Source organism: Castor canadensis, chromosome 11 (genome assembly GCF_047511655.1).
Source record: "Castor canadensis chromosome 11, mCasCan1.hap1v2, whole genome shotgun sequence".
NCBI lineage: Eukaryota > Metazoa > Chordata > Mammalia > Rodentia > Castoridae > Castor > Castor canadensis.
Window position 1 is genome coordinate 91,645,888 of NC_133396.1, and position 24,538 is coordinate 91,670,425.

General features: G+C 43.2%; 1 protein-coding gene across 2 annotated transcripts in view; it reads right to left on the reverse strand.

The window, feature by feature from the left end:
• Prrx1 (paired related homeobox 1) overlaps positions 1 to 21,901 on the reverse strand; it is a 70,097-nt gene extending 48,196 nt beyond the window's left edge. Inside the window, exon 1 of one of the 2 annotated variants that reach the window (XM_020186252.2) lies at positions 20,546 to 21,901. In XM_020186252.2, coding sequence (XP_020041841.1) covers positions 20,546 to 20,786 — 241 coding nt within the window. In that variant the 5' untranslated portion in view covers positions 20,787 to 21,901. The remainder of the gene's footprint in view (positions 1 to 20,545) is intronic. The other variant, XM_020186253.2, reaches the window with a different exon arrangement.
• Between the last annotated feature and the right edge of the window lie 2,637 nt (positions 21,902 to 24,538).

The following is a 24,538-nucleotide window of genomic DNA, read 5'->3' on the forward strand; positions in this document are numbered from 1 at the left end:
TACTTTCTTCCTTTTTATTTATCTGGAAGGTTAACATTGCTAACTAATTTTGCCTAGGTTCAGTTTCCAAGTGGTTTTGGATTTGCAAAATGTAGTCTGATAATGAGAAGAAGAAACTATGAAGTGTGCAAGTTAGAGAGAGGTATTAACTGTAGATTTTTAAAAGAATCCATGAAGTGGGAAATCCATATGTAGGCAATTAAGAGGTGCCTCTGTTTGTTCTGGAAATGTCTCATGGAATTGACTGCACAAGCTGCTGCAGCCGCCTGTCTCCTCCCAATGTTAAATGTCATTTCTTCATGCCACCTCTTCCTGGGTTCTCATCAAATAGCTCCCCCCCTAAGGCTAGAATTTGGATCTCTGTCAGCAATTGCTGACCTTGGCAAGTCACATTTTCCTTAGTCCCACTCCCCAAGGCACCACAGAACTCCCAGACTTTTGACCTTGCTGAAAACCATGGGATTACTTGAAGGAGAAATTCTCTTCCCCACTTCCCTTCCTCCCCTTCTGTTTCCCCCATTCTCCAGAGCTGCTATGGCTCCTTTTAAAGAAAACCTAGGTTATAAAACAGAGCTGCGGGCTTTTGCCCTCTTAGAGATTTGATCTTCTAGGCCAGCAATTTTTGCAAGCTACCATTCTCCACTCACCAAACTATATTAAAAAAATACCTGGAACACAAACAGCAACTTGCTTTTAGTGTCCGTAACTAAAAATCAGCCAAGTGTTTTTAATGTTTTAGTATAATGTTGTTTCAAATCATTTTTAAGTGAGTTTAATGCTGGTGAAAGGTGCCAGATGGAAGGCCTGGGAGGCAAGGGGGTCTATATTTTTAAGTCTAGCAAAGTGAAGCAATGCCAACTACTGCCAAAGAAATCCTCAGGACTTGCCCTTCAGCCTTGGAAGGCCTCTTTGGGGATTGAACAGGTACCTGTCCAATTGAATTTGCTTGTTTAGTGTTTATATTCCTCTTCACTCACGATATTCTGGCTTGAAAGAAAGAAAGAAAGATTCTACTACACTCAAGTCCCATTCAAATGTTATCTCCTCCAAGAAGTCTTTCATGCTGCATCTCTGCTAGATAGGAAAATTCTACTCTCCAATCCCACTGTAGTTTGTTACTCTCTCATTATACTATAGAAATTTTCATCAGCTCTCAAAATACTGTGATTTTTTAAAAATCAAGCAGATGTTATCACTTCCATTTTCTAAACAGGCAATAGAGGTCAAAATTGGCACACATAGGGGAAATAGAGTCAGAGTTGAAATCTAGATTTTCTGACTCCAAATTCCAAATTCTTTTAGTCTCGATCCATCAAAATGAATTCTCTTTAAACTTCCAAAATTGCATGAAAATACTTTAATTCCCAAATTATCTTTCCTCTGAGTGTGTCTCCTGGATTGTTTCACACATCCCCAGGCTTTGAGTCAGCCTTCTGAGGACTGCTGAGACATTCCCTAGCCAGCTGCTAGTCCAGACTTGAGTCACCCTTTGACAGGACTTCCCAAGATTGAGCTGACACTAATGGCTTCTCAGACTGCAGGCCTGACCCACCTCACACTGTCCTGTGTCCTCCTGCATTATGAAATGAGCAGGGCTTATGGGTGCAGTCACCTTTAATGTAAACTGACTCATCCTGACCCAACTTCCTCTGTTCCATTTTTCATTAATAAAAACATTTGTGAAAGTTCATAGACAGAGATGAACTTCAAATAAAAGCTCAAATTTCAGCATTAGAAAAAATATTGATTAAATTTCCTATGCTGAGAAATCAATAAACAGACCCAATAACTGCCATTCAAGTGATTAGATCTTGAGCCAAATTTCAGTTTACACGAAGTCCAGTTTTGCTTTTCAACTGCTAAACTTCTCTACTTAGTGAATTAGAATTATCTGCTTAAACAATTACATAATTAGTTTTATGCTGCCTATAACTTATAATTTGTCAGTTAAAAAAAAAATCATGGGAAGTGTTGGAAGGTTCAGAATGCTGAGAAAAATGAAACAGTGAAACATTTTTTAACTCTCATGTGCTCCAAGCTGAAGAATGCTTAAGACATCTAGTGTTAAAAATCTTTAAAATCCAAACCAATAGTTTCTTCTGATAATTTCCAGCCACTGACTTCTTACAGGTTTGAAATCTTCACAGTCTGGAATCATTGCAGGCTCATAGACAGTTCCATCTGTAAGGAACTAAGGAAAGATGTGAGCAAGCTTCATGGAACAGCATGTCTGCCTGTCAGAGGGAGGACACACAGACACAGAGAATGAAGACAGCAAGGACTTGGGCATGCCCAATTTGTCAAAGTTTTGAGCTGGGTCCAGCTGGAAGCTTGAAGTGTCATTGAGTGAAAGGGAGAAGAGGAGGTACAGATTGGAGGACTGATGATCTCAAGATTGTACATGTTAAAACTCAGGTTGAATATGAGCTGTATGAGGTTCTGTATTACAGTCATCTCACCAATCAGAGGATTGGCTCTTTGGGCAAGAAGCCATGTCAGTTACCTCTTTAATATCCTCCAAAATGCTTGGCATGGTGCTGAACGCAACAATATTTAAGCAGAATGACCAATGGTAGACAAAATTTTCTGATTTCAAGTTCATCTGAAGTATGATTTCAATTTCTGATCTTTTGATTCCATTAATGGGTACACCTTAAAGAGGAAGGGCTCAGACCTAGGAAATGCCAGTAACTCTTTAGAATGTTTCAGTTATGAAAGTCTTCATACATCTGAATTGTAGTCTTTAGCAATACTATCTTCTGGTGTTTTGCTAAATTACAAAGAGGCTGCTTTTGCAGCATTTAAAACACAACCCTTTCTTTCTGAAAAACTTACCAGCAGTACCTTAATTATAGGCTCTTACTCATCAAATAACAAACTCCTATTTCACACCTGGCTACATGCGACCACTGCCCCTCCTCTATCCTCTGCTCATTAGGGAGCTTGGAAGTTTGAGAGAACATCTGGGTACAGAAACATAGAAAAGATGAAGCTAAGAAAATAAGTACTTTAAGTAAGTACTCTAAGCCTCTTTGACAATGTCCCCTCTTTTTCATCTACTAAGTTCAGCTGACTCCCACCAGCCCCCAGAGCTGACACACTACTGAGTATACACACTCTGGGTGACCACCAATACTGCTCAGGACATCATCCACATGGCGACTTCAAGATACCATCATCCCTCCCCTGGCTTTCACAATAACCTCCTAACTGCTTCTTCTTTCTCCTCCAACATCCAGTCTCCAAATAGCAATCACAGTGTTCTTTTAATGATCCAAATCACATTATAAAATTCCACAACTTAAGTTTCTCTCATGGCTTGCCATTGCCATCACCTTAGAATATGGACCCAACCCCTGTAATCCATAAGTCCTTGCTCTTACATACCTCTCTGCCTTTGTCTGCTCTTAAACTCTCATCACTTGCTATCTTCCAGTCACATTGACCTTATTCCCTCTGCTTGGGAGGCTTTTCTTTATCCCCACATGGTTAGCTCCTTTTTTCATATGTATCCTTGCTCACATAAGCCTGTGTCATTTCCTTTACACAACTGATCTCTAATCACAATTGAATTATTTATGTAGATGTTACCCTTTTGTTTACTGACAACTTCCCTAAAACATAAGCTTTATGAGAAAAGACAATGTTTCACTTTCGGCAGTATCCACAGTAATTAGGATAGGGACTAGCACACAGTGGGTGCTCAATATGAAAAAAATGAGAGACAGAAAGAAGATGTGGAATGGGAGTCTGTTCTGCAAACGTAACAGATTTAAACCTAGACCTTCCACTTTGCTGCATCAGCACATCCCATAAAATGGGGCATGGGCTTTCCAGGGTTCATTGAGTACTTGCCCTAATGATGATGGTTAAGTACATTATTTTCCACTTAGCTACTATTCTGTGTGTTTATCTTCTCTGCAGGGAACTCTAAAGAAGAAGGGTGAGTAGGATGATTGAGGCACCAAAAAACAAACAAACAAAAAAACTTCACTAGCATTCTTCAAGAAACCATACAACTTGATAATGCTGTAAAGGGTGAGGTGAGCTCTTACAGGAGGCTGAGAGAAAGAGAACTGGAGAAGGCTTCCCAGAGGTTAAATTCATGTAGTTTTAAGTTGCACTCACACTGGTCTTATATCAATAAAGAGGGAAGAACCATTCCTTTTCTTCTTACTATTGAGCCACAAAGCTACTTCCTTCCAGGATGTAACACTCTAGTTGCTTCCACCAACCCTACAGTGCAACTGTAGCATTTACTAGAACTTTGGAGGCTTCCTGGTAGCCTAATCCCACTTACAGCACTGCAGTTAGACAAATAATTTCAAATTCCAAACTGCCAAATTAGAAGTAGTTGTCTGAATCTTTCTATTAAAGTTCAATTCATAAGTTTTAAAAACTCATTCCTACAGAAAAAGAGAACAAAACCAGAAACTTTGGACTTGTCACTTTTTTTCAATGTTTTTACAATCCAGCATTAGAGTTAACAAAAATTAGGAACTTGGTTCCATGTATGAAGTAAGGTAGATCCATACTTATCTGATTTAATCTTAGATAGATTTATCTAGAAGATACTTCTATTCTTCCAGTTAAAGCTCAGAGGTGCATAGCCACATGTTCCAGGTCACACTGTGAGCAAGAGCCATGGTCAAACTCAACCCCTCACTTTGAGGAAAGCTCTCTGGCTCATACCAGTTTCTTTTCTAGCACCAGCTTCCAATTTACTCCATTTAAGTTTACAACTAATTTCAACTTTTCTTTTTAACTGACATCAAAGTATCTAGTGTCATCAGGGAGTTTTCTTTGCAAAGATATTTTCTGAGGGATTATTTGCATTTCAAACTGTGCAATCCCAACATACTGTTTGGTATCAACAGTTATAGAAGCTCTGTATTCCAATGAATAAATGCCACAGAAAAGTGACTCAACTGGACTGCCTCCTTCCAATTTCCTAGCAAGTGGAGGGTAAGTGACAGGATAATGGACTACAATGTACCACAGGAGGTCAAAGAAAAGTTCTGATTTTGTCTGTAACTGAGTTCAAGGCTTCAGGCAAGTTGTTCAGCATCCTCTGAGTCTCAAAGCCCTATTAATAAATCGGGGGCAACAATATCCACCAATCAGCATTATTGTGAAAATTTAAGCAACATATTAAGTATAAATCACCCAGCATAGTGCTGGTCCGTGAAGGGTGCTCAATAGATCTTAATTTCTTTCCTTTGCCTCTCTTATCCCATTGAGACATTCAAAAACACTGTTTAAGTGGAATCATTTCTGGGCTGCAGGGCCAAATATAAAGAAACATGGAGGAAAATCTAGAGTATCCTTACTTACCCACAAACCACCTTGTCTTATTGATACATTTTGTATACCATGAGCCAATAGGAATAGACTCTAGTTACAGTTAGGTTGTAGAAGTCAGTCTCACACGGAGAATTAACGTTCTATGGAGACATTATGCTCACTACTCAGAAGTTGTATTTAAGCCAGGAACTTTCTTTGGTAACTGCTCCCCCCAAAACGTAAACTCATTGAGAAGGTGAGTCAGCCCGAGTAACTTTCACAGGCATCACCACCAAGATCGGCATCTGTAAAGCCTGGCATATGGGACGTTATGGCACTTAATGAACAACTTCTGACGTACTCAATTATGCAACAAGGAGATTTGCAGGCACATAACTGCACAGTTCCCCTGAGTGTGTGGCCAGTGTGCTCTACAAATGATTAAATGTAAAATAAACAAGAGCAAACTGTGAATTATGAAGTTGTAATTCCACCAAGGGGGTTCCAGTGAGGTCATAAACCACTAAAGCAAAGTTCATGTCACCAAAGGATCTCAGATGGGCTTAGAGGCCTGTAGCTCAATAGTGTTCCCTGCTACAGATGTGGCTCTGGGCGAACCTTTTGCCTCTGGTGTTGGCTCCATCTCATTTCTGCAAGGGCCCTCTTTTCTTGTTCTCTTCCTCTGAGCTTGCTAAAATCCTGCTCTTCTAAACGTAGCTCCTTCTAATTAGTCCAGTAGTCTATCATATGACAGAGGCCAACAAAAAGACCCTTCAGACAGCAGTTCCTGGTATATGCCTCAGTAGAAAAACAAGGCCTGGGATTTAATAGAACATCCATTTAGGACAAGAGCCTTGACATACCTTAAAAGAGGACATTGAGACATAACCTTAGTATGTGCCAAGCCCTGTACCCCACTAATGAAATGAAGTCAGCTGTTATAAAACAAGATACATTTGGAAAAGTTACGGAGAAATTTCACATACAGCCTCCTCACAAGTCAGCATCTCAAAGGGGGACGGGGGTTAAAATTTGGCTTTATCAGACCACATAGGAGATAAGAAAGCAAATTTTAAAATATTATAAAAGTTGCCTAGTGCCAGTGGCTCATGCCTGTAATCCTAGCTACTTGGGAAGCTGAGATCAGGAAGACCACAGTTCGAGGTTAGCCTGGGCAAAAAGTTAGCAAAATCCCCATCTCAACATAAGAAAGTTAGGCATGAACATGCATGCCTGTCAATCCAGCAACAGCCTGGGCACAAAGCAAGACTCTAGCTCCAAGATAACCAGACCAAAAAGGACTGATGGCATGGCTCAAAGAGTAGAGCACCTGCCTAACAAGTATGAAGCTCTAAGTCAAACCCCATACAACCAAAAAAAAAAAAATTACAAAAATTGTGTTTTATCAATCATCTGAAAGTAAGGAAGCACTTTGTAAAGTAAAACCAAAAGAAACCAAACAAGCAAACAAAAAAAGGTAGAAAATACTGTAATTAACTGGGTGTGGTGGTCCATGCCTATAATCCCAACTATTTAGGAAGCAGGAGGATTGCAAGTTCTAGGTTAGTCTAAGCAAACATAGAAGTTAGATCCCATCTCAAAAACAAAGCAATTTTTTTTAAAGGCTGGGGATGTAGCTCAAGTGGTAGAGCACTTGCCTTGCATATTCAAGGCCCTGGTTTCAATCCCTGATACTAAAAAAAAAAATAAAAACAGGAAGCAAGTGAACCAGGCATTCACACTGAAGATGTACAGGATTGGGATGTGAGCACATCAGAAAAAGAATCAGATTATCTCTTTTCTTCTAAATCATTAGAAATGAACTGCATATGGAAGAAATATAAACAGATGAAAGAAGAAAACAAGGGCCAAGCAAAGTTTTCCTAGTTAAGGTAGGACTCCAGGCTCTCCAAAAGAGAGCAGTAAAACCCACGGTTATCCTTAAGTACAGACTCTAGACAACATGATAAAGCAAAGACAACATTTTTAGCAAACTCAAAGACCCTTTTTCATATGGCAGAACTGCTATTTCTGACAGAACTGTGCTCCTAATTTTTGCCTAACACTCACTTAGACTGTTTATGGGATGACCTGCCTCACTCCTGAGCATGCAGTGAGCTGCTTCCCTGGACCACTAGCACTCTAGCCTTGCAATAAACTGTAGTTAGAGTGCCTCACCCACATTGACCAGTCACTCCACATGTGCCACAGCTGTTAGTGATGCAGATCCACTGCTCATGAATGCCAGGAAGATTTAATTGTTAATGGCTTGGCAAAAAAAAAAAATGAGTCCTGGATGCTTCATGATGTAAAAATGCAGTCTTTATGTCTTCTAGGCATATCAGATTTCAAAGAAAATAGGTCACATATCAAACTGAGGACAGAATGTTTATGTTATTCAACTGGTTAGGAAATTTAAGTTGGAGAAAGAATGGCAACTTTATGTATAATTGTAGATAACATACTGAGTATTATTCATGTATAATAACTTAAGTAAGCCCCCAGGAATCTCAGTGGAGTAGTAAGTCAGTGCTATGTTGGAGGCATTACACTACAGACAAAATGTCACATGCTTGGTGTGCTGGAAACTTACATGTTAGATCAGATCTGAGTTAAGAAGTCTTGATACCTCGTGTCCTAAGCATGTATTATATAGTTTCCATAAAATCCAGAAGCTAAATAAAAGAAAGGGATTTGTCTTCCTCCATCTCTATAATGTCCACATTGATGGTTGAAGCAAGTGGGAAGAGAAAAGGTTGGTGTCATCTGAAAGTCAGAATATCTGCATGACTGTTTCATAGTGAAAAGAACAAAGATGGTCTGTACAGGAGGATCATAATCAGGAAGTTCAAACTAAACTCCTGGCTCTGCCTCACAGTTATGGTTAAGGTCTTATGAGCATCACCAAAAGTCACAAGGCATCAGTTTCTAACTGAAGATTAAAAACACATGTCTACTTAGTCACTCAAAAAGTGACATACAATAAGAGCGTGGCTTTTAGAGTGTTGGAATATTGTAATTTCAGTAGCATTAAATGACCTGCAACAGCGAATGGGAAAAGACATTGAATATATATCTAAGCCTGGAATAAATGATGCTTGTCAGAGATGTTGTACAAGTGAAGAAAAAGAAAAAGGCAAGCATTTGAGTGTCTTCAATTGGAAGGGTGAAGGGCACTTTGCCTTCATTAGCTCATTATTCCAAACAATGAGCCTGTGCCATCGATATTAATGTGCAAGACCCAGAGAATTGCCTACAATCAAGTGGCAAATAAATTGTGGGAGCTTAATTTAACACAGAATTCTCTCAATCCCAAGTAAAATAAATGGAAACTGCTAATATCCCTAAATCCAAATTAAAAATTTCTCACTTTCATGTGTGTGTGTGTGTGTGTGTGTGTGTGTGTGCATGTGTGCACACCGGGGATCAAATCTGGTGCTTTGTGCGTACTAAGCACACACTATACCACTGAGCTACACTCCCAGTCCTGAAGATTTCACACTTTGCAAGAGCTTGGAATAGTACTTTTTGATCTTTACTTGATAATTTTAAAAATTCTTCATTTGATCCCTTATGGTATAATAATACACATACACTTAGCCCTTTATTTTTCAAGTTTCTTCACAAACCCGATCTCTTTTCTCAGCTACTCCATTCCTGTAAAGAGATAGCACAACAGTTGCATGCCACTTCATAGTGAAAAATATGAGCAGCCCGATTGACTTAAAAATACTTGTGCAACACGGCACTGCACTGTGAAGTGGCATGTTAGACTTCTTCCTAACTCACCATTTCACTAGGTGGCAATGTATCTGAAAAAATTTGATTGACATTAAAGATGATAGGATACAATGTAAGATATTAAATGGTATCAGAAGAGCAAAATTCACCTCACCTCACAGAGGCTCACTAAAATTCTCCCAACCACAATTTTCTTATCTGTGATGTGAAAATAACTATGCTAAGTCTACCTACTCCTCAAAATTGGCTTTATAAAATGCACTTGTATATGTTCAAGTGTGTGATGTTGCCTCACATTTTAGCTTACTCTGTCATTCATATTATTAATGTTACTAATATTTTATGACAAATAAGTCACCAGTTTATATAGTAATTCAATAAACCACTGGTTGAGAATAGTAATCCAGTTAAAATGATTGTACTTCAAGGCCTACCCCAATACAGACTAAATTTCCTGGATGTTTAAGGTAACCTTGAATCTTCAAACCAGAAAACCCAAAACAGTACAGAAAACAGATATCCTCATCACCTCAAGAAAGCAGAATGTTGGGGAAAAGGGAAAAAAGAGAGAAGATAAAAATTTCTGTGGCAGTCCATATATTCTGAGCATAAATGATCACACTCGGAATAATTTCTCCTTCCCTGAGGGAAGTTAAGGACAGACTGCAACAGTCAAATGTGAAGTGATATTATTTTCTGTTTCTCTTGTCAGAAGGGATTCAGTCTTTGAAATATGTCTGGCAAAACTGCAGATTTCAGTTTCATGATTAATGAACTAAATTACGTTTTATTTTTTAAATGTGTTGAGGATTCATCCTGTGGTCTTCTCTCAATCTTGAGGATTAGGGCTGCTGAATGGCACATCTGGTTATAGACAAGGGGCTCTCTGGGTGGTTCTTTCTTTCCTCCCTTAAAAAGAGGCAATGTGGGGAACTACAGAGATTTTTATTAAGCTAGTGTGGTTTTTAATACTAAAAATGGTGATTACTCTCTCAATTCTCCCTTTCTCATGAGAAAGATTAATTATTTAGATATATAAAATATAACCTAATTCATAATTTAAAATTTTCTATCACTTGATAACACTTTCCTTAAATAAGATATTTGCATTCATACAGTAAATGTTTTAATGCTAATTTTCCTGGGAATAACCTATATCTTGCTTATAATTACCTCTTTAAATGAAAGCTTATGTCTGGATACAACCCATTGCCATTCTGCAAGGCACAGAGAAAAAAATTAAGCCCTCCTCCTTTTTCTAGGAAAACACATATGTGCCTTAAGATATTTAATAAAAGAAAATTCAAGATCCAAGGATCTATAATAATAGAAAATTTTCAGTCCCCACTTTTGCTCATTTTGTGAGCTCTTTCTTACCAAGCCATGTAAAAACTTAATTTTGTGAATAGTACTCTGAATGTGGTCTAGGAACATCATTTAGGTGTTATGCAGAGTTTTCCAATTTCAAAAAGAGACATGTGCTCATGTCTAGGGAAGACTCCCAGCTAGAACAAGCAGAAAAGAAAAAGAAACTTTTTACTTTGAAGCACTGGAAATGTATCAGCCCTAGAAATTAACGGTGTTGCCACAGCCTGCATAATCCTTGGGAAACCTTTGTTTGTTGTTTGTTTGTTTGTTTAATTTTTCTGATGAGAACAAGTGGAGTAAATGTTTATTTATTTTCTTAATTTAGTAGAAACATTTGAAAATGGAATTAATAATTCTTCCACTGATTAAGGAAAAAAATCAGTAACCAACTATACTAATGTAATATAATTCAAACTTGTCTAAAAAGAAACTATTTTAACACCAAAATCTTTGTTTGCACTGTGGAATATACCTTCCCTAAAAGTCTCCAGTCTTAAGAAAATGCTCAGGGCAAATTAACAATCATAAAATATTTAGAAAATAATTAAACTGTACTTGTGGAGGCACTGAATATTTCTACTGCACACATTGAAGAAAGAGATTTTCTCGGGGAGAGGAATTTAAGCAGTCAGAAGTCCCATAAGGAGGTGTTATGAGAGCAGAACCTTGGAAAGTAGGATGGGTAGGTTTGCAAAATGAGGCTCAGAGCAAGGACTTTGCAATAAGAAATCAGAGAAGCATAAATGAGGCTGAACACTTGGCGAAAGATACTAACCTAACTAGCATACAAGGGAGCAGTTCTTGTCTGCACTTAAGTGTGTGAGCTGGCAGGTTGCTGGAACAGTGATGAAAATGTAGGTTACAGAGGATGATTAAAAGGAATAAGATAGACAATTTACCTTGATGCAGAAAAGAATGAAAAGCAATTGTGAGTCCTAAAGGGGAGAGCTATAATTTTCAAACAATGTGTGTATAGAAGAAAGTAATTTATCATTCAACCAGTTGATAAACACACTTTAAGGATCTACTGTATACTCTTTCTGTTCATCACCTGCACATAGAGGAAAACGACTGTGAATGCACGGAGACCCAACAGGTTAGGAAGATGCTACCGTAGTGTAGGTGAGATATGCTAGAGATTCTTTAAGTAGATAAGTTTAAGGGATTTTAGAAGGTAAACTTATCTGGAATTAGAGATGGAGTAGACAGACGGGTAGAGGTAGCAGAGTCGAGGATGGATCTGAAATGTTTGAGTTTTGCCCCCACCTGTTGCCATGATGGAAAACAGGGAAATCTATAAAAGGATCAGACTGGGGAAAGGAGTTCATCATTTCCATGTTTCATTGTTTTGAAGTTGAAGCACTTTTGTGACATCAAATGGCTGACTGCATATATGGGTCTGAAAGTCTGATAGGGTGAGGAGTGATCCTTAAAGCTGTGAACCAGAAGTCATTAGTATATAGATGGTTGTTGAAATTGTGGGCTTAGAGGATATCTCTAGGCAGAGCATAAAATGGGGAGCAGAGGGTAAAGTTGCTAAGACCTTAGCAAGATTAGAAAGGTATTGACTAAAGATGAGGAGTTCATGCTGTTACTTAATGAGTATTAATGAATACCAAGAATAGTTTGACAGCTGTCCCAGTATATGGCTGCTATAATCTAGACCAGAATTTAGGGAAGTCACACTAGTAGGCAATGGAAAAGAAAGTCAAAATGTACATAATTACTTAGCATTATTTCCCAAGCTAGATTAATGGTGATATAAAAAAATGCCAAGGGATAAAGATTTTGATTCAATACTATTCCATTAGAACTTTGAATACCATATATTAATGAGTTACCTGAAAAAGGAACACACTGATAGCCAATCTCTCACCCACAATTCCCAAGAAGTCTCTAACTGGACTACTATAAAATGAATTAGCTGAGAGGAAAAACATATAGATATCTGGTACACTACACATAATTGAGCTCAACAGCTCTCTCTTTTTTGAAAGATTCTACAAAACAGTATTTAAGAGGTCTCTGCAACCTCTAAGTTCCAGTTTCTGTGCAGCACACAGATCTTGGACAGATGTTGCGGCTGAGGGAGTACAAAGGAGGAAAAGGGTAGTACACAAGGACAGGAGGCTGGAATGCTGACTCCCTGGCCACCCGCCAGGCCAAAGCCAAATCTACCAAGCCCTTTACAAACTAGTGCTAGACTTGTGCGGAAAAATACATGGAAAACTAAGAAAATATGATTTTCTGAATGTATCTAAAGTGCTGGTTAGACATTACCTTTTGCCTGTAGTCAAGCTGATTGATTACATATCACATTCTTAGCATATTCTTACTCAAATTTTGGTTGAGTTGGGCCCCTTGGCCTTGAAGTTGTATATCTGAGTACTCTTTGAAAAGATTTGACCTCCTTGTATATATTTAAAGTACTGGGGGAGCACCCATCTGGTTTTATGCTTATTTATAACTACACCACCTTCTAGCACTGTGAGGTCCTTTAAAATATAATGACATGACTGATGATGAAAAATTAAGTGAATGAGGTGAATGTTCTTATTTTCAGACAAACATTTGTGGGAAAGTAATTTCCCTTATAGTTCTGGCCTCATATTTCTGCTTCTAGTGAATACCCCAGTTGAGATTATCTTGGAAGGTATGTATTAACCACCATCTGTGCTAAGAAGACAATATCTTCATCCAGCCAGTTTGTTGCTCCTGCAGTTGACTCATCTTGATGACCCCCAGTGTCAGGTAGGAAGAGAAGTGAAAAAGTTCCAAAATTTACAAACAGCCTTAAGAATTTATCCTTGTCTGTCCTTAAATCCTTTAAAACTCTTGCCCACAAACAGGGGATCATGAGAGGCCAGCAACCAGATTTAGGGATTGGAAGTGTTTTGGGGCACTCAAGCTTCAGGTTGGCCCAAAATTTGGGGAGTCTTGGGGAAAGAGGGTTACTCTAACTCCAGGAAAGAACTCTGGGGTGCCATATTTTCTGCCCTATTAGTCAGTATCTCACTAATACCAGCTAGCTCTCTATCTCTCAAATCTGCCCCTCTATCCTTAAACAACTCAAGTTCATACGTGCAAAAATCACACCCATATCCACAGGCTCAAATCTTCTCCTTCCCCATGAAGCTCAGGCACCATTCCTAGCACCTCTGGGCACTGGGGTCAGTGTTCCAGACCCACTCTTCACCCTGGAATCCTGATCATCCTCATTTCAGAGGCGACCAAGGCAGGGGCCTACCAGCTATCTCCATGTTTATGTCAAAACGCATATATGTAACAGTATTCCTATAGTCCCTGAAGAGTCTTCATGCTATTGATACTTCCCACGTTTTGCTGCTTATGTAGAAGAGTCTTCCAGCCTGTGACTACTCTCTCTCGTGCCTGAGGCCAGGGCATTTCAAAGACAGAGTGCATCCCAGTCCCAGACTGTGAGGTACACGCCCCCTATCGCAAGGAGAAGGCAAGGAGGAACGAATCTGCCTAGAGTGGCAGTTCCAACCCCTGAGAAAGCAATGTGGAAAACTTCCGACCTGAGGGAAAAGGGCGGAAGCAATGTGGGAGGGTTTGCATCTTTGCCTGGGCAGACTGATTTTTGCTTTCAAAAATTAAACTTCTTCTTTGAATTAATTCCTCTTATGCCTCTTACACACACATGCGCGCACACACACATACACACACACACACACCACAAAAGATGAAACACTAAAAGTACCTGCTGTTCATGCCCCACTCCATTCCTGTCAGTGTATTCTGTCCTCCTCCGTTAAGAAAATTTCCAATCACTTGCAAATAACTCCATGAAAGTAAACAAAATAGGAACAGGGCCTATCCTCATCCTTTTTCATAACTCGGATCTTAAGGACACAAAATATTCCAAAGTTATACTTTATTTGAAGCTGAGCCTGGTGCAGTCAATAACCATGAAAAGAAGCCCGCAATTCTTGGGCACTGAGGCTTCTTCATTACGCAGTGCAGCAAAGCGGGGTTGGGCACCACCACCCAAAGAATGTATTCTAATCATAACTCAGACCCTTCTCACTGGATTTGAGAACCCTGGGGAAAGCGGATTACTAAAGATTCTGGCCTCAGACTCTTCTTTCAGTCACTTGTGCGTTTGATTTGTTCCGTTTTTGCTTTCTTTCCTAAAGATTTCTTAATCGCCCTTAGTGCCTTTATTCCCCTTCGCTATGCTGAAATGACTATGGCCCCTGTAATCGATTTTTCAGTTATTTTTATTAAGTGGTACCAGGGCAAATGAAATATAGTATTTTTTAAAGTCTTAAAGCCAAATCAATAGCCCATAATTGTCTGTGTGAGTACTTCCTTGAGGCTGCCACACTCAATTAGACAATTGATTCTGAGAATCTACTAATATCAAACCAAATATCTTACTCAAGAACACCGCACGTGAAAAACAAACCTGCTACCCTAGGGACACCGATGACTGAAGACTGTCCTCGCTTTCCTCCTCGGTGTTCCTCCGTATTTACTGGTTTAATAAGAAACAGCATTTAGAGAAAGGAGGTTGCGGTAGCATGTTATTTTCATTACTATTTGGGAGTGTTGTTTTTTAATTGAGTGTTAGCCAACACACCAAAATATTTATTTTCCAATAATCCAGATTCTCGAACATACAAAACAACAATGCTGTTGACATATACATGCTCTTTCTCTTGTTTAAAACCGAGGTAAAAGTCACGAAAATCATGGGAGTGGTTGGTATTCGGGCGCATCAAAGTAAAACAGAATTGGACAGCTAATGGTCAATCGGATTGGCCTGTTGGGCACTCACGGGTAGTTCTGTAAATGTTTGGTCTAGGGGAGTTGGTCCCTTATCCAAATTTGTTTTGTGTATGGCTTGTCTGTAGCTCTGAGAAATACTGAGGGTCCTTTGAATTAAACGAACAAAGACTTGAATAGCGGATGCTGAACCCCTGTATTTTACTTCTTTATGAGAGGATACTCTCCCTTCCCCCCAAAAGTCTTCTACCACCTCCCACTACCAAAAAAGAAGCGCAACACAAGACTTATCTCCTCCTCTGCAAATATTTTCCGGATTTCAAAAAGCTATTCCTCCTGTGGCTTAAGCTCACTCCATCTCTTCTTAATTTAGGGTTAAAAATGTATATTCCACAGCGGTTAAAAAAAAAAGTGCCCACCGCCAGGAGTGGAGGCCTATGGGGGTCACCTTATTTGCAAGGGTGTGCATAGACTTCTGCAACAACCCGTACCCCAGTCCCTAGCGCTTCCGCCCAGAAGGAGGGTTGGCGGTGAGCCCCGCTAATAGAGGGAATGGTAAACAAGGTGTAAGGATTGAAAAAGAAATATGCCTTTTAAAATAAAAAAAATCAAATTGTTCTAGGGACCTTCACAGTTGAAAATCTACGGTTGTCATTTAGTGTAAAGGGGTCCCGGGTTCCGGAGATGGCTGCATTCAAAACTCGGATCTGCGCACATCTGGGTCAGTGGAATAGAAAGGCATCATTGCTTGTGAATGGACTCTTTTCGTCCGCCAAGGGCGTGAGGAGGGTGACATCTTGTTGGTTTAGAGATGATTTATTCACTCTCGTTGTAAAATCTAAAACGAGGGCCCTGGGAAGACGAAGTAGCTGCAGGGACCGACGTGACCTACCGCGGCCGACCTGACATTCCGACGCTCTGACCTGAGCGCTGCGGAGGAAGATCGCGGGGCCAAAGTGTAGAACTGTCCGACGTCTAAGGTCTGGGGGACGCGCTCCTGGGGCCCAGGAAAGGGTTTCATCGCAAAATGAAGGTGGCTCAGGGACCCACGGTCTTCTAGAGACGGGAATCTGAGCCCCAGGGAGTATTGGCAGCTGGGAGTCTCCAACTTTACAGGCCCACCTCCCTCTCACTTCAAACTCAAAGCTGTCCTTTGCCCCAAAGCGGGAGGAAGTCACTGGACTATTTCTCCAAAATTATAAGGGGAGGGGACCACTGACCCTCTGCCCCTGAGCCCCTGCCCCTCCTTAAATAAACAGAATTCACCACCAGGGCAGTCACATTCTGCTTTGGGGACTCAGTGCCCGCCCTTGATCCTTAATTTCTGGCTATCCTTAAAAGGATGGTTTTATTGTCTCCCTCTTGAATTCGGAGAAATGAGGCCCGAATTCAAACGCAGAGTGTCAGTTACCACGAGTCTCAGAGCAGGGCCGCATTAAGTATTTGTGCGCCATAACTATGGCAAACGTTGAGACATGGGAGGAACTGATGGTATTTTGATGCGAATTCTAACTGGGGAGCAACCTAGAAAATGTTCCCGCTCTCCTGTGCATTTCTCGGGTGAAGAAGAGCTGGGGGTGATGGGCCCGCGGGAGTTTGGCGGGTGGATTGGGCGGCGATTATTCGCGCCGTGTTTACACGTCTCTTTTTGGGACAAATCGATTTCCCGCACCGCTGTTGTACATTTGCATCCCGCCGCGGCCCGGCGCCCAGCTGCTCCGGTGCACACTTTGCACAGCTTCTGAGTGCGTGTGCGCGCGCTGTCTAATTGACTTTCCGTCTACCTTTTTATGACTACATGTGTTTCCAACAAAAAGTCTTATTAGGACAATCTGGTTTCACTAATTTAGAGGTTGGGAACGTGGAAGGCAGGCGCTTTTTTTTTTTTTTTTCTTTTTTAAGAGTTTGCAGAAGTTGAGATTAAGAAACGACAGCGGGGTGCACTGTCCTCCTGGGAGTAGGTCTATTTTTATGACCCTGTTCCCGCTTTCTAATCTCTGGCTACCTACCCCTGTTCTGCCATCGCCCCCATTCACACACTGTACAACCACATTAGCCATTGGATACCTAACAGTATAAAAACAAACAAAAACCCCCCCTCAAGTTTGAGAACTTTATCGAACTGAGAGAATCTTTTTTTTAAGGAAAAAATATCCTTCTATAGAAAGGAAAATGGAGTGAATACCAAGGGAGGTGAATTGCTGATGGAAAAGTATAGCAATTTCACTTCAAACAATACTTAATTCCTGTTTGCTACATTCGACTAGGTTTTAATAGAAAATTTTGCAAAATTAAGAATTTAGTTTTGAGGGTGTAAGTAGAACCTAACTGCTAATTTTCTCAGAACAGAAAATTTAGAAAGTACAGGAATAAGGACTCTATTCATTGTTCCTCGTTTGTTCCAAGGAGATTATCTTTTCCACTCTGGGTAGATTCTCAGCTGACTGCAAGGAGCACCAGACTTTTCCCTAGTGACTCCTGACGTGACCCCTCAGTCCCTTGCAGCTGGGACCAACACTAGCTGTCCTCTGCCCCAAGACTCCCCATTTCCGTGAGTCACAGTCTGAGCCTTATTGTCCTCTGCGGAAAGGATGCTCAGCATTACCCCACAAGTTGATTTCCAGGCAGCTCAAAACTTCCTCTGCAATTCTGGTGGAAGCCCAAGAACCAAGAAAGAAGGTTTTCCTGGCCTTTGCCTTGACTCAACAGATTCTCCCATTCTCATCACAGTTGAGGAAACAATTCTTCAGAGAGCAACAAACTATTTGTTAGAATAGCACCCCGGCCATGTCCCTGTGAAGCAAAAGCAAAGCCTGCCCCTGCCTCTATGTGTGTGTGTGTGTGTTTGTGTGTGTGTGTGTGTGTGTGTGTGTTTTCTTGAGTTCTTTCCCAATCTAAGTGCCAGTCACTCTGCCTTTGCAACCTCCTTCTGAACCTATCTATTGACCATCCTCTGCAGTGCATTCTCTCCCTAGCTTGCCTCTGGAACCTCAGTTTCTTTTCCTGGTCCTCTTTTCACCTCTTCTCACAAGGCCTCTCTAAAATCCTTCTGAGGATGAGATGCAGTCAAGGATCATGAGGGTAGGTTCCCAAAGTCTTGTCCTCTTGTCTTAGGACAAAGGATCCCCTACTCTGTCCCAAACCCTGAGCTTGTCCTTGAACACCCTTGGGGAGGAACATGCAAGGTGTGGCCTAGTGGCACAAGGCCTGGGATTCAAAGGAGCCAGTCCCCAGTCCTAGCTGGCCTCCTAGCCACAGTGTGTTGTCTCTAAATCTACTCTAGGTGCTCTGCAGTAGCCTTTCTCTGCCCAACTTAGCTCAGTACCCACTACAAGACCACAAGACCATGACAAATCCTGAGCTCCCTTCTCCTGGGGTCCCCTGGGAAAAAGCCAGACAACCAATACTTTCTGCATCCCTGTAGTAGCTGATGGTCCCCATGGCTGACCTGGATTCTGAGCTTGCTGAGGCTGCTGGTCTTGGTCCCATTTTTCCCATTCTCCTGCCTTCTTTTGGGGGTAAAGCAACACTGTCTCATTTCTCCTGCCCCAATCTGGTCTTTTACAGAGTGGTTTCTTCGTGGCACTTTCTGTTGGGAGTCCAACCTTTAGTTCTTCAAATAGTGATAAATGTTGTGATTAATAATTAGTCACGGTGAAACTGGACTATTAGCATTGCAGAACTGCTGAAGCTGGGGTTCCAAATACTATTCTTCCTAGTTTTTTGTATGTTTTACAGTCTCCCTAATAAAGTGCTTAAAATACTCATAGTATTTTGCAGTGCATTTCCTTAGAGCTAAAAGTGCCTATGCAAACAATTCATGCTGCTCCCACGCGCAGCAGAAGCAGTGACTTCCCCCTCCCCCTAAAAAAGCATCAAAACTCTGAACAGAATGCCACTGAGCCTAGCCCTTAACCAGGGTTTGGGGACACTGACTCTTCACTCCTCGGAGTTGACTAAGTTTCTCTAGTGAAAGGCCAGACCAAACCTCCTCAGTCAGCGACTGCCCTGTGCATCTCTGGCTAGTGCATATGGATGGATTGGCCTTGGGTCGCTTCTGGCTACAAGGACAGAGGGTCGCCCAGGACTGCGCTAGACATGGAGGCCCTTGAGCTACAGAGGACCTCTTTTGGGCCTGCTGTAGCCGGCTAGTGGGGCTACAGCTCCTGTTTACAGCCTTTCCGAGTCCAGTTTGTTTTGAATGTCAGTTTTGTGAAAGTCTGAGATAGGCAGTGTTATACGAAAATCACAGAATGCTGGAGGACCCTCCCACAGGCTCCAAATTTCACGAAATAGCAATCCGCGAATCATGGCATGAAAAGCGATCCTTTCAAAATTTTCAGCCAAGTTCAGACAATTGCAAACTAGAGGAAAGAAGGAAATCTCTATGTGTACCTGGCTCTAGGTCACTTGGATGAACCAGGTGACAGGTCTGTTACAGACTCACCAGGAGGGACCATGAGATTCTTTTTAAAGGCAAAGTTAATTAAATTGAGGTGAGCCTTTCTTGGGGCGGGGCAGGAGGACTACAGTCAGTGAGAATGAGGAAAGAAGTTTGTAGGTGAACTTTCTGGAGGTCTAGGGGTCAATAAGCAGAGCTCCTCAAATGTGACACCGGCCTCTGAATTGAAACACACGATCCTCCGGTGCATTTCCCTTGCTCGGAATCCAGCCCTGGAGGACATTCCCTTTACTTCGCCTGAATTTGCCCGAATTAAACGGGCTTTTAACTCTGTCTCAAAGCCATTTGCAGGTGGAGGCGACAGCAGGGGGCAGAGAGCAGCCAGGGCGACTGCGCAGGGCGTTCCCGCGCTGCTCCGGGGCTTGCCCCGGCCTTAGTGGCAGACGCAGGATGCGCGGCCAGAACACCGCCTGTCCCGCTCCCTGGGCGCTGTGTCTTTCCCCCAAACCCGCTTTCCCTATGCGGGAGAAGCCTTCCCAACGCTACTCAAGATCTGTAACCGCTGCTTTCCTAAACAGTGCTAGCTCTCAAGTCTGCGCCCCAGCGGGACCCTTTCCCAGCCAGCCCAGCCTGGTCGCCCCGCCTGCCTGATGTTTGGCAGCCGCACTCGCGGGGACTGGGACACACGGCGCCGCCGGCTTAAGAAAGAGTCCCCGGCGGCAGAGTCCCTGTCCCGGACCGCAGGGCCTCGAGCGTCCCTGTCCCGGACCGCAGGGCCTCGAGCGTCCCTGGGCCTTGGAGCCTCTCTCCAGCTTCTGTCTCTACTACACTGTCCTTTTTTCACCCCTTTCTCCCTATCTGTGATCAGCCATCTATCTAACGATTGTCCCATCTCTTCTGGAAACCCACCCCCGACTTTACTCCTCTAGCTCCGCTGCCCCACCTGGGTCTCCACCCTCTGTCCCAGGCATACATTTTCCTCGGCATGCTCCCTTCACTCACTGTCCTGCTGCGGTGTGTCGCTGCCACTGGTGAGACCCGGCGACTCCAGCAGGCTCCGGCCCGCCTCGCCCACGCTCTCATCCGCTTGTGCCGCCACCATGTCCCCGGCTTCCTCCAGGTCTAGCAGGTGACTGACGGAGAAGTTCTTTTTCGCCTGCAGGGTGTCGAGGTTGCCTGGGTTGTCCAAGCGGCCGCCCAGCGCCGGTTGCCGCTCCAGAACGTGCCCATAGCTGGAGGTCATGGTCTCCCCCTCCAATCCCACCCACCCCCCTCTTCCCGCTCGAATCAACACCAAACGCTGTGGGCGCGAGGGGGGAGAGGAGCCGAGTGGGGAAGAAAGGGGGGAGTGGAGAGAGAGAGAGAGAGAGAGAGAGAGAGAGAGAGAGAGAGAGAGGGAGAGAGAGAGAGGGAGAGAGAGAGAGGGAGAGAATAGATAGGAAGGCCAAAAAAAAAAAAAAAAAAGAAGTGGAAAAGAGGGCGGGGGACCCCCTTCTGCAGAGCAGAGCGTTCTGCACCCGCAGCTTTCGGCAGGCAGCCTTGGTTGGTTTCCTGAAGCCAAGTCCGGCGCGGTCCAAAGAGATAATCCACACCAAAAAAAAATTTGAATTAAAAAGTTACCCTATGTTTAAATGAGGAGGAAAAAAAACACTTCCAACTCTCAAAAAAGCGTCCACACGCACACGCTAAAAACAGGGGCAGGCCAAAAGGGCGGGGGAGTTAGGCAAACAGAAGACGAGAGAAGAAGGGGTGGGAGAAAAAAATCAAAGTGGGTTTTTTAAAAAAGGTTAAAAAAGTTATTCCCCGGCAAGAGTTCAAGCACCAACAGAAGAAGGTTTGTTCCAGCTTTAAAACATCTTCAAGAAAACGTGTTCCCCCTCTCCGCACTCCTGTGGATTCTCAGGAGTGACTAAAGTTTCAGTAGGAGAGGGTGATGTCTTGCAGATGTATTAGAGAGCAGGATTCTTTACTTTTCGCAAGGACAAAAAAAAATAATAAAAAATAATAAAAATAGGGCTTCAAGAGTCCGAAGGAGGGTAGTGGTGGGTTCCCCCCTTTCCCTTCTCTCTCCTCTCCCCCTCTTCTTGCTGGGCTCCTTTTTCCTTCTCAGTTGGATCAAGAAGCTCTCTGGCACTTCAAAAGGCACAAACTGGCATGCAGAGGAGGCTTTGTAGGGAATACAAGAAAATTGGAGACCCCTGGGAGGGCAGATCTCGACTTAATAGGAGCCTGTAATTACGTGGCAAAGCCTTTGTGCCTCGCCTGACGTTTTACAGACCCCCTTTCTCCATCACAATCTCCTTCTTCCTCCTTTCCCTCCGACCAAAAACCAGTCTGATTAAGAAAACCCCCTTTGCCAACATCAGAGCAGGAGAGAAAGGGAGGGAGCAGGAGAGGGAGAGAGGGAGGAGAGAGGGAAGAGGGAGGGAAGAGGAGAGAGCCCCTTTGAATTTTAAAGTAAAGGTCTTATTATCATTCCCTTGCAAACAGTATCAGAGGGAGAAGAGACAAACTGAAACCCGCAGTCACTTCAAACGGGATGATTATTTTGTTTCGGCATTAGCTCCTCCAGATTTGTTTAAGATCTTGTTGGAAAATCTCATTTGCATGTTTTGATAACAGCTGCGGGAAAACTTGTTGAAAAAAATCCACAACTATCACAATCAAATTTTCTTTTCCTTCTGCCTCCTCACCCCCCTCTTTACGTTTCCTGCTGTTCTAACAGTTTTGGGGGGGAATGCAGGGAGCGTCTGAGAGAGAACGAGGGAAAGAGCAAGCAGATGAAGGCTACGTTTGGCTCTGTAGAGACAGACAGCCTGTTAAATAAAGTAATAAAATAACAAGAGCGATAATAATGGGAGGCTCTCCCACGCTTCTCCCGTTGACTGAAGGCAGGTTGGGGAGGAGGATCTAGAAGGCATCGAATGGATTCGAGGCTTTCCCTGCTATTTGGAATCCCGGGGCCAAAGGCAGTAGGAAATTTACATTTATTAAGCTGCAGGAAAGGACTCTAGAACTACATCATAATCTTCCCGCTCCCCCGTCAATTTTGTAACCTCTTTGGTGTGGCCAAGGTCGCTTCTCAGGCTAAGACGCTAAGCCCAGAGAGTCCGGCTACCCAAAGTCGGAAGAGACTGGAGCACTTCTAGAGAGCGCGGCGGTGGGCGCTGCACGGTTCTGCGTTCAGCCGGGTGCGGTCCCAGAGATACAGTGGGGCGGAGGATCCCCCATCTAGGTTCTGACTGCAGAGCCCTAACTTGACAGAAGACAAAGAGCTGCTGAGCAGTTTTTTCATGACCTGTTGGAGTTTGGTAACAGCTTTAGTAGTCTCATTAGAAATGACGAGTAAGTAAAATATTAAGTGCTTATTTGTGGCGTTTTATGTTCTTAAAACACGCACATGCATACGTTCTCCCTCACTCCCTTGATTGCTAGATTTTTTTTTTTCCTATAACCGAGAGGCTCGATTGAAGAGAAGGAAGGGTCCGAATGTGTGTAAATGGTTTCTGAGCTCCAAACGGCCATAGTTAGCCCAGAACTTCCAGCCCAGATCTGGGAAAAGAACATTTGATGCCATCAAAGGGCTGCAGATTGAAACCAGATGTGCTCGCCTCGGTTCTTTCCATGCATTTAATTAAGGAGCCAGGATGGAGGAGACTTTTTCATCATTAGTCCACCCGTTCCTCCCCCTCTTTTTCCACCCCCTCGCCCTCCGCTCTCCCCCCTTCCCTCAGCCCTCTCGTACCCCCGACCGGGAGCCCAGAGCCCCGCCAACACCGCGCGGTGTGCCGCTCGGGTCGCTCAGTCTCCGCAGCAGTAAACATCTGTCCGCGTCTGAGCCTGGGAAAGCAGGACGCGCGTGGGGGACGGGCGCGCGCGTGGAGGGGCCCAGGGTGGGAGCGTGCGTATCTGGGGGTACTTTCAGCCAGAATTGCCAACTCGCGGCCTCTTAGAGCCTAAGCTGAGGGCCGCGCGTGCTGGTACCATCAGCAGAAGTGGACCAGACATAATCGCGCAGATTCGGAGCGGCCTTCTCCCTTTCTTAAAACGTGGCCAGGGCCTGTCCCTACAGCAGATCGGCCTCCTTTACACCTTCCCAGAACTGGAGCAGTTCCTGGACTCTGTCTGCTCTCAGATTCTCCACCCGTATTTGTACAGTTGCGTCTCTTTCCATCCCCAGACTCGACTGAAATGCCCTTGGTGGCACAGATCAGGGTTTCTGGCATCCTGGAAAAGGCTGTTTCCCCTGATGACCCAGCGACCTTCGTCAATTGAAGGGACATAACCCTTGAGAGGAAGTTGCCTTGTCCCCGTGTGCAGTCAGCATCGGTTGGTGACTGAAGAATAGCGGCAGGGAGGAGAGGTCAGAGCTAGGCATCCAGAAGCATGGTCAGACGTCTCCATTTATCTTTGATGGTTTTCTCCAGAAATCAGAAGCATGCCGAAAATCACCTCTTTGTCATTCGTGTTAATATCAGGCTATCGCACCAATACCAGCAACGATTTCAACAAAAACTTAGGACATATTTGCTAAACATTTCTTGACCAAATATGTTTATATAGTGTATAAATTTAAATGTGTGTCATTGTCTCCAAATGTCTCTCGAATTGAGAGTTCGAGCTGACTGTGCTGGGCTTGCCCAATTCCAGCAGCACCACTCCCAGTGCTCTAGAGGCCAGAGGTCAGGGAGCCTTGATCTAGGAAAGGGGGTGGTCTTTGAAGACTGTGGGACACAGAGTGCCCCGAGTCCTCCAGATCTGAAATTCAGGGACAGAGTCCCACAGTGCTTAGGGAGAAGTAGGGAGGAACCTGCTTTGGCACCGGTTGATGGTTCCCAGGGAAGGAGAGGCTGGCTGCAGGGCCACCTCCCAAGGCCGAGTAGTTTCCTAATCCCACAGAGGGATTCAGGGGGAAGGATAGGTAGCATTGAGTGAGTCCCCTCCTAAGCAAATCCTCCATGCAAACAAAACCTTGCAGAAATTATTCCTCTCCAC